This window comes from Oncorhynchus mykiss, chromosome 15 (genome assembly GCF_013265735.2).
Source record: "Oncorhynchus mykiss isolate Arlee chromosome 15, USDA_OmykA_1.1, whole genome shotgun sequence".
NCBI lineage: Eukaryota > Metazoa > Chordata > Actinopteri > Salmoniformes > Salmonidae > Oncorhynchus > Oncorhynchus mykiss.
The window spans coordinates 7,240,066-7,250,997 of NC_048579.1; the positions used below are offsets into that span (position 1 = coordinate 7,240,066).

The window sequence follows — 10,932 nt, forward strand, 5'->3', positions numbered from 1 at the left end:
TCATCCATATCGGGTGAACCGTTTAGAAATGACTGCAATTTTTGTACATAGTCCCTCCATTTTAGGGGACCAAAAGTATCGGGACAAATTCACGTTGTGTATTAAATCCTAAGAGTTAATACACCCGTGCATCTATTTAAGTAACTTAATTAAAAATCCCCACCAAAATCCGCCAGTTTAAGAGATATCTGGTTTTATTCCATGAGCTGTCTCAATCCACCTCATCCTCCTTTGTCAGCATCCATAAAACTATCTATTTTCTGAGCTTTCTTATACCTCCTAAATGTAGGTGAGACACTTCAAAACCTTATTCCTTTTTTTTTGCCATTTATGTCACAACTTCCACCGAAGTCGTTCCTCTCCTTGTTCGGGGCGGTTTTCGGGGCGGTGGTCGGAGGTCGACGCCACTGGTCTTCTAGCCATCATCGATCCACTTTTCATTTTCCATTTGTTTTGTCTTGTTTTCTTACACACCTGTTTTCCATTTCCATCATTAATTGTTGTGTATTTAACCTCTTTGGGGTCCCCCCCCCCCTTCTTCTCAATTTCCGCCTAAAGACATGCCCTAATCTAACTGCCTGTAGCTTAGGCCCAGAGGCAAGGATATGCATATTCTTGATATCATTTGAAAGGAAACACTCTGAATTTTGTGGAAATGTGAATTGAATTGTAGGAGAATATAACACCATAGATCTGGTAGAAGAAAATACAAGGAAATAAACATACGTTTTCTGTTTTTTTATTGTTGCTGCATCATCTTTCAAATGACCAAGAACAGCCAAACATACAGATAGGATGCTGGGGATGATTTGAATGAAGATGGTTTGAATGAAGAACATAGGATGGCAACAATAGCTGAGCAAAGGATTAGACATAACTTAAAAAATGAGCGAGCTACATGACATTGAGCATAAAGTCACCCAGGTGTCCCACACAAATGTACCCAAATGTACCCAAGTGGCCGAATTGGTACAGTGATACATTTTGAAGGAAATAACTGTATACAAAATACATAAATCCTATTCTAACACCCCCCCCCCCCCCCCCAAAAAAAAAAAAATATATATAATAATATATATAATATATTAATTAAATAAATAAATAATAATAAACAATCAAATAACATGAGTAACTATTTACACATTTTCTATTTACAATATTGTGAAGACCCTCAGTCCTCTACGCAATATTGTGTTGCTGGTGCCATTGCCCATAGCAGTCTCTTTCTGCTGTAAAGCAGAGGCTTACTGAACAGGTGGTGAAAGTGATGGGGCATTTCCTGTGACAAAGGGCTCAACGACGTCTCCCTACTGTGCCCTTTATGCCCTGTGGCACATTCATGCCTGCAGAGATGAATCTGGGCAGGTGAACACCACTGGTTGGAGCATAAGGGACAGAAGGTGCTGCAGTGTACTTGCTGTAGCTAGCAGGCTCCTGGATGAGCAGCTACCTGAAGGCTAGCTGTGAGATGGGGGGCTGTCCACAGCTCTTGGCCATTTCCTTCTGGAGGATGAAGGAATTCACCACAGCAATGTCAATGAAATGATAGAAAAATGTTTTGTACCATTTCATGGTCTTGTGAAGAACATTGTAGTATCCTATCAGCGCATCTGACAGGTCCACACACCCCATGCTCTTGTTGTAGTCCTTCACAGCAGCTGGAATGGGGACATTTTTTTGTGGTCCATGCCCCGGCACCATCCTTCACTCGCCTGACGACGTGATCTCCACCGAAGGACTTGTGGAGACTGGAGCACATGACCACCTCTCTGGTGTCCATCCACTTCACAAACAGCAGGCCATCTTCACGGATCCATCACATGGTACCTCACTCAGCCCGCTTAGGCATGTCGTTCACCTTGGACTTTGGAAATCCCACACTGTTGGTACGAATGGTGCCACAAGCCGACACCTCCCGCTTCCTCAGCTCTGTAAACAGGGTAGGGCTTGTGTAGAGTTGTCCACAAACAGTTTGTAGCTCTTCCCCAGCAGTTGAAAATCCAATAACTCCAAAAACAGAATCATAACTCAGTCCATTATCGGTAGCAAAACTGTTTTTCCCCTCATAAACAAAAAAATTGCAAGTGTAGGCACACACATAATCAGCCAAAACAAACAGCTTTTAACCCCATTTGGTTGGTTTGTTTGCTGATTCTGGCCTTTGAAACATCCTCTCATCGATGGACAGGTTCTGGGCGGGCTGAAAATAAGTCTTGCAGGCATCAATGATGCTGGGGTAGAGAGGTTTTATTTCACAGAGCCTATCAAACCTTGGTGTGCCTCTCTTCTTGTCATTCTCCCCCATCAACTTCTGGGTCACTGATGTGAAGTGCCCGTGAGATAGTCAGAAACCTTTTACAAGACATGACAGTCATGGGGAAAGGCAATTGATTGAAAGCTGACATTTTCCAGTAGTCCCTTAGAGTTTTCAACTTCACCAGCTCCATGTAAATGACCATTGGAAAGTAGCAGAAAAGGTCTGACATGGAAATGGCCTTCCATGCCTCTTTCTTTCCTGCCTGCTTCTTAGCCCCGTACTTATTGGTGTTCGACACCAGGGAGTCAACAACTGACGAGGTGAAAAACAGTTTGAAAATGTTGAAGGGGGCTGTACTTTGCAGTCATGTCTAGTTGAGGTCCTGGCTGCCTTTTGGGTCTAAAAACTGGTGGATTTGGTTCCACATCATCTTCTAACAAAGAGTGCCAACGACCCTCTGGCCCTCTGTCTCATCGCTTCCCCGCCTCCTCTTCTTTGTCACTGACTTCACAACTCTAGATGGCCGGGTTGGTGTGGAGCCGGAGACAGCGGGGGTCCGGCTGGATGAACCAGCTTCAGAGGGAGATGGACACCTAGACATTGGTGGCTCAAATTCAGAATCACTGCTACTGTGAAAGATTTAAAAAATCAGTAACAATACTTTCACATATGAGCCCTGTATCAACAAGTAAAATAAACAGATATATATAGAGTACAGGGAACATAATCACTATGGTGAAGTGCTGATCCATTCAGAGTTTATGTATAATACATTTTAAAAATATATCACACACACACAGTATTGCCAATGTGTACTTTACACATTTCATTACAGTTGATATTTTTATTTAATGCATAAAAATTATAAAAATAAAAAAATCTCAAATGAATAATATTTAATGTTAATTTCAAACAATGACATTAGCATTAGAACTTACCAGAGTTTATGAGAAAGGCTGGTCTTCGAACGTATAACCATTACATATTGCCGTTTACTTCAGCTCATTGGCTATCTTCCAAGATGATCAGTGGTCATTGGGCAAAAATACAGTCAATCAACAATAGACCGGTCCTATCATTGGTGCGCAATGAGGTCATTGATTGGTGTCTTCAAATCGGTTTGTTTCGGTCAATACGTCCCGGGAAAAGAACCATCATGTATGGTTGTGTTAGTAACAACCAGAGGATTGCAATGAAACCAACCATGACTGGATAAACGCTTGTTTAGTGTGTGTAATTACCACAAACAATTCATCCAAAGTTGAATGAGACGGAAATCACGACGCAACCGGTTTACAAATGTTTTGTGTTAGGCTATAAAAATGTATTTTATCAAACAAAACGAACATTCACTGTTCACTTGGCATTGCCAACAGAGCAAGATCTTCAATGGTAAGCAATTTATTTTATTGTTATTTCTGACTTTCTTGACGCTAATGCTTGGTTGGAAAATGCTAGTAATACTTGTGTGTGTGTGGCGCCATCCTCAGAAAATCGCATGGTTTGCTTTGGCAGTAACGGCTTTTTGAAATCTGACACAGCGGCTGGATTAATAAGATTAATGATGTAAGATACATATTTATAAGAATTTTTAATACAACAAAGGTGTATTTAACATGTTAGCTCTCTGCAGTTTCACCGGATGTTGGCCTGGTGGGACGTGAGCGTCTCCCCTACCCTAGAGAGGTTAACCCTCTGTTTCCCCCATGTCCTTGTGTGGAATTGTTTGTTTGTAAGTGCTTGTACGTTATGTTACTGGTGCGTGTCAGGTTTTGTACCCGTGTAGGTTCTTTTTGTATTGTCGTGGGTTTTGTAATTAAACTGCTCTGGCTATTACCTTTCTCTGGACTCCTGCGTCTGACTTCACTGCCATCAGTTCTGCAACCCTTACAGAATTCCACACCACCCATATGGAGTCAGCAGGAGCAGGTGCCCCTGGTATAGGGGTCGAGGAGCGCGTCCTGGAGCAAGAGGCGATGATCTACCATCTCGGTGTAGCCATGGACCGCTTTGTCCAAATCATGGACCGCTGGGAGTTTCTCCAGCCCCTCCCCCAGCACAACAGGGGCCTCCACTACTCACTGCCCCTGCACCCGGTTCCAGTGGGATTCGTCTCACACTCCCCGGGGATGATGGGACGGCTGCTCGCTGCTAGGGTTTCCTGCTGCAGTTGGATTTATACCTGGCGACCGTCCACCCGGCTCCTTCGGGCTGTGAAAGGGTGTCCACCCTCGTCTCATGCCTCTCGGGGAAAGCCCTGGAGTGGGCCAGCGCCATGTGGGTGGAAGGAGATGCGGTGCTGAGGAATTCATCTGTCATTTCCGGGTCTTCAACCACCCGCCCGAGGGTAGAGCTGCGGGTGAACGTCTTTTCCACCTGCGGCAGGGGACGAGGAGCGCACAGGATGTGGGTAGGTTTCTGAGGTCTTATTGCCAGGACCGGCCGGGGGAGTGGGCGGCGTTCGTGCCCTGGGCAGAGAATTCGCTCCGCCACTCCTCCACTAACCTCTCCCCCTTCCAGTGAGTACTGGGGTATCAGCCGGTTCTTGCTCCTTGGCATTAGAGTCAGACGGAGGCTCCTGTGGTGGACGACTCGTTCCGGTGCACAGAGGAAACATGGGACGCCGTCCATGTTCACCTTCTGCGTGCCATGCTGCGCCAGAAAGCCGGCGCAGACTGTCCCCTCCACCTGCCCTGCCGGAAGCTGGGTCTACGGTTTGTGGGATGATTTAAAGTCCTGAGGAGACAGAAGTGAGTTACAGATTACAACTTCCCCCAGATTACCGTATTAACCCCTTGTTCCATGTGTCTCTCCTCAGGTTGGTGGTGGCTGGCCCGCTCCAGGAGTCTGAGGTGCAAGAGGTTCCTCCACCCTCTCTGGACATCGAGGGGGCCCCGGCATACTCCGTTCGATCCATACTGGATCCAAGACGTCGGGCCTTCAGTACCTCGTGTACTGGGAGGGGTATGGTCCAGAGGAGAGATGCTTGGATCTGGTGGAGGACGTGTTGGACCCTTCAATGCTGCGGGAGTTCCTCCGTCTCCGTCCGGATCGCCCTGCACCTCGCCCTCCAGGTCGTCCCCGAGGCCGGTGTCGGCGCGCTGCTGGAGGGGTACCACCGAAGTCGTTTCCTCTCCTTGTTCGGGCGGTGTTCGGCGGTTGGCGTCACAGGTCTTCTAGCCATCGTCGATCCACTTTTCCCTTTCCATTTGTTTTGTCTTGTTTTCTTACACCTGGTTTCCATTTCCATCATTAATTGTTGTGTATTTAACCCTCTGTTTCCCCCATGTCCTTGTGTGGAATTGTTTGTTTGTAAGTGCTTGTACGCTATGTACCCATGTAGGTTATTTTTGTATTGCCGTGGGTTTTGTAATTAAACTGCTCTGGCTATTACCTATCTCTGCTCTCCTGCATCTGGCTTAACTGCCACCTGTTCCGCAACCCTTACAATTTATGACCGTGTTATTCAATGTGTTTCTATGAGCTATCGTAGTGAAGGCCAAATTCTATATTTTTTCAAATAATAAAATGTATACCTAAAGGGGTCCTAAAATTCAAAATCAAATAGCTAAATGATCCATGGTATGACCATCTTAAAACAATTCCATACTTTAGCTTAGTAGGCTATAGTAGTAAAGGCCAAATTCAATATTTTATAAAATACAAGAATCAAATCAAATGTAAAATTCTAAATCAAATGATCCACGGCATGACCATCTTTAAACAACTCCATATGTTAGCCCCCCTCCCCCCCACAGACTTTTAGAGATGAAAATAGTCACAAGTTTAGTATCTGGTCCCATATTCCTAAAAACACAACAATTACATCAAGCTTTTGACTCTACAGACTTATTGTAAGCATTTGTGGTTTGTTTTGGTAATGTTTCAAATAATTTTGTGCCCAATAGAAATTAATGGTAAATAATGTATTGTGTCACTTTTATTGTAAATAAGAATATATTATGTTTCTAAACACTTCTACATTCATGTGAATGCTACCATGATTACGGATAGTCCTGAATGAATGGAGAACAATGATGAGTGAGAAAGTTACAGATGCACGAATGTCATCTCCCCAATATATATTTGTTGTGCGTCTAACTTTCTCACTCATCATTGTTCTCCATTCATTCAGGACTATCCGTAATCATGGTAGCGTCCACATTCATCTAAACGTGTTTAGAAACATATTCTATTGTGATTCATTTCTATTGGTCACACAATAATCTGAAACACAACCAAAACAAACAGCAAATGCATCCAACAGGTGTGTAGAGTGGCACGCTTGATGTAATCATTGTGTACTAGGACTATGGGACCAAATACTACACTTTTAACTACTTTAATACACATAAGTGAATTCATTCCAACTTTTGGTCCCCTAAAATGGGGAGTCTATGTACAAAACATGCTGTAAATTTCTAAAAGTTTCACTCTATGGATGAAAATACCCTCAAATTAAAGCTGACAGTCAGCACTTTAACCTCCATAGTCATTGTATCATTTCAAATCCAAAGTTCTGGAGTACAGAGCCAAAAAACAACAACAACACTTGTCACTGTCCCAATACTTTAGGAGCTCACTGTATGTAGGCTTTTATATATCATTCTCTGTGGGTGTTGTCTTCAGGGATCTATTCACACAGCTGACTGTGGCGATCATGAAATTACACTGGGTTGTTTAAAGATGCTCGAGGTTTGATTGACAATGGTCTGACTGTCACAATGTGGTGATCAAATTACCAAAGCACTGTAAATTGATCAAGGTACTGTAAATTGATCAAGGTACTGTAAATTGATCAAGGTACTGTAAATTGATCAAGGTACTGTAAATTGACCAAAGTACTGTAAATTGATCAAGGTACTGTAAATTGATCAAGGTACTGTAAATTGATCAAGGTACTGTAAATTGACCAAGGTACTGTAAATTGACCAAAGTACTGTAAATTGATCAAGGTACTCTAAATTGATCAAGGTACTCTAAATTGATCAAGGTACTGTAAATTGATCAAGGTACTGTAAATTGACCAAAGGACTGTAAATTGATCAAGGTACTGTAAATTGACCAAAGTACTGAAAATTGATCAAGGTACTGTAAATTGACCAAAGTACTGTAAATTGACCAAATTACTGCAAATTGTGACAGTTTTTAAAATGAATATCTAGGCCCATATCTGGTTGTAACTTACAGTAGCCTAATTAACCAATAAAAAAGTTAACTTGTATAAGGTTATCAATATTACAAGCTGGGGAATGGGAACATTACATACCTATATATTTGGAGTAATACATAGATGTGTCTCAGTTTAAAATGAAATTGGCCCTCTCGAACATATTGATAGCAGAATAGCAATTGGCTGAGTTCGGGAATCGACATGAAATCGAACTCAAGAAGCAGGAGACTGCACGCCGCCTGCGCCCCTTGTCGTTGATTGAATGGTTTCAGCACCACTGAGTTTTGAACAAGCTCGACAGCGTTCCACACCACTCCGCCCAGTCGTCCTCAATCAGACAGCACCAAGTTGAGTTTCATATTCGCTCATAGTTTCAACAGAGACGATCCGTGAAGGGGATAAAACCAACTGTCACTAGTTCACCTAAATTCCAAGTCTTGAATACTTCCCCGAAGAGGTTTATATGCGACAGAAAATATAAACACAGCTTCCATAGACTCCACTTGTCAGTGCCAGTTTTCGTTCACTGACAAAATCCTCTGGGAACGGGATGATACACTAGGAGAGCCGGTTGAGGAATTTAAGAAAAGCTAAAAACAGAAGTTGTGGTCTTTGACTGCGTTAAAGATGTAGCCTACATAATGAAAATATCAATCAATTCGTTAGATTTATGTGGGATCCTGCAATAAGCATTTTCATCACTTTAAAGTTTGCTGTCTCCAGTGCTTAACATCCGAACGGGATCCACTGCTTGATTCTGCTGCTGAGTCTACTGTTCTCTCCGAATATTCAGGAGAATCAAATGCGAGTTATTACAATATTCTCAGTCTCTCTAAAAACAATACTTTTCTTGCCTCACTGATATTGTGAATTGTTCATATTATTTTGAATATTTTCAGACACAGTTATTGCAGGCAACGCCAAACGAAAACGAATATCATAACATCCAAAGTGTGTAGGCTTATTGAGGAGACCCATTCCATTTCAGGCTATGTGAATAAAGGTGAATTTAGGCACAAAATCGCAGATCCTGAAGCAAAGACACGGAAACATGCAGAGAGCTCGCGTTGAATTGTAAGAAATTAGGTGGGGAAACTCACCATTGACGGATATAATCCGAAGACCGTGATTGAAAGCACCGGGTACAGGACACTCAACAGAATACGCATTCTGTCTGTTTTGAGGCAGTTACACTTTTCTCGCTTATTGCGGGACTGCGTCAGCGTCGCTACCGGTGTAGGCTGTGCCCGCCACTGTTCCGAGCGCTCCAACAGAAGAAAACGGATAGATCCACGATCATTCCCACCCACAGCTCCGCGGACTCTGGCGTGAAGCCAATACAGAAAGTGATGCTCGGTCTCATTAAAACTGACACCATAGATAAAAGTTTCTGCCAGGGGACGAGACAGACCTACGAGACTGCATGGGAGTCACACAACAGATGTGGCCTCATGTGTTGTGTGTCCTGGGTGTTGGGGAGAAATGTTTGTTGATGTCGATCAGTTCCAAGATCTGCCACTCCTCACGCAGTGCCGAGAGAAAAGGCAACAGAACAGACAACAGTTATGAACGCACACCTCCCACTGTGAAAGGATAGGACTTAGAGCTTGAATTACCAGATCACGACACCACTTGTACACATTTATACATAAAATGCGCTTTAATTGTTAACGAATACAGGTACATGACAAACTGTACTGGATGTACAGTAATACACCACATTGAAAGGCATGGAACCTATGAAATATGAAGGGGTAAATACAAATTTCTTAGCATTACAATTTTTACAATGTGAACTTTGCTCCATTGCTGCCAGAAGTGGGATTGACAGTAGAATGACAGAAATGATAATGTGGTGACTTCTTGGTGCCTACCGGTACCAGGGTTAAACCTCATCTACAGTACCATAGACCTCATCTTCAGTACCATAGACCTCATTTACAGTAGCATAGACCTCATCTTCAGTTCCATAGACCTCATCTACAGTACCATAGACCTAATTTACAGTAGCATAGACCTCATCTACAGTACCATAGACCTCATCTACGGTGGTATAGACCTCATCTACAGTACCATAGACCTCATCTTCAGTATCATAGACCTCATCTACCGTACCATAGACCTCATCTTCAGTTCCATAGACCTAATTTACAGTAGCATATACCTCATCTTCTGTACCATAGACCTCATCTTCAGTACCATAGACCTCATCTACCGTAGCATAGACCTCATTTACAGTAGCATAGACCTCATCTACAGTAGCATAGACCTCATCTACCGTAGCATAGACCTAATTTACAGTAGCATAGACCTCCTCTTCAGTTCCATAGACCTCATCTTCAGTTCCATAGACCTCATCTACAGTAGCATAGACCTCATTTACAGTAGCATAGACCTCATCTACAGTGGCATAGACCTCCTCTTCAGTTCCATAGACCTCATCTTCAGTTCCATAGACCTCATCTTCAGTACCATAGACCTCATCTCCAGTACCATATAACTCATCTACCGTTAAATAGACCTCATCTTCAGTACCATAGACCTCATCTACAGTAGCATAGACCTCATCTACCGTTACAAAGATCCTCATCTTCAGTTCCAAAGACCTCATCTACAGTACCATATACCTCATCTACTATACCAGGATTAGACCCCATCTACAGTAACAGGATTAGAACTCATCTCACAGTTTAGGGTTACCAGACTGAGTGTTGTATAGGGTTACCAAACTGAGTGTTGTATAGGGTTACCAGACTGAGTGTTGTATAGGGTTACCAAACTGAGTGTTGTATAGGGTTACCAGACTAAGTGTTGTATAGGGTTAGGGTTACCAGACGAAGTCTTGTATAGGGTTACCAGACTGAGTGTTGTATAGGGTTACCAGACTGAGTGTTGTATAGGGTTACCAGACTAAGTGTTGTATAGGGTTAGGGTTACCAGACTGAGTGTTGTATAGGGTTAGGGTTACCAGACTGAGTGTTGTATAGGGTTACCAGACTGAGTGTTGTATAGGGTTACCAGGCTGAGTGTTGTATAGGGTTACCAGACTGAGTGTTGTATAGGGTTAGGGTTACCAGACTGAGTGTTGTATAGGGTTACCAGACTAAGTGTTGTATAGGGTTACCAGACTGAGTGTTGTATAGGGTTACCAGACTGAGTGTTGTATAGGGTTACCAGACTGAGTGTTGTATAGGGTTAGGGTTACCAGACTGAGTGTTGTATAGGGTTACCAGACTAAGTGTTGTATAGGGTTACCAGACTGAGTGTTGTATAGGGTTACCAGACTGAGTGTTGTATAGGGTTACCAGACTAAGTGTTGTATAGGGTTACCAGACTAAGTGTTGTATAGGGTTACCAGACTGAGTGCTGTATAGGGTTACCAGACTGAGTGTTGTATAGGGTTACCAGACTGAGTGTTGTATAGGGTTAGGGTTACCAGACTAAGTGTTGTATAGGGTTAGGGTTACCAGACTGAGTGTTGTATAGGGTTACCAGACTGAGT

The 10,932-nt window shown here is 43.1% G+C and overlaps 1 protein-coding gene across 1 annotated transcript in view; it reads right to left on the reverse strand.

Annotated features, from left to right (window-relative positions):
• Nucleotides 1-8,985, reverse strand: part of LOC110490890 (noelin-3) — a 36,049-nt gene extending 27,064 nt beyond the window's left edge. The window contains exon 1 of the mRNA XM_036945696.1: nucleotides 8,531-8,985. Coding sequence (XP_036801591.1) covers nucleotides 8,531-8,599 — 69 coding nt within the window. The 5' untranslated portion in view covers nucleotides 8,600-8,985. The remainder of the gene's footprint in view (nucleotides 1-8,530) is intronic.
• Nucleotides 8,986-10,932: the final 1,947 nt, after the last annotated feature.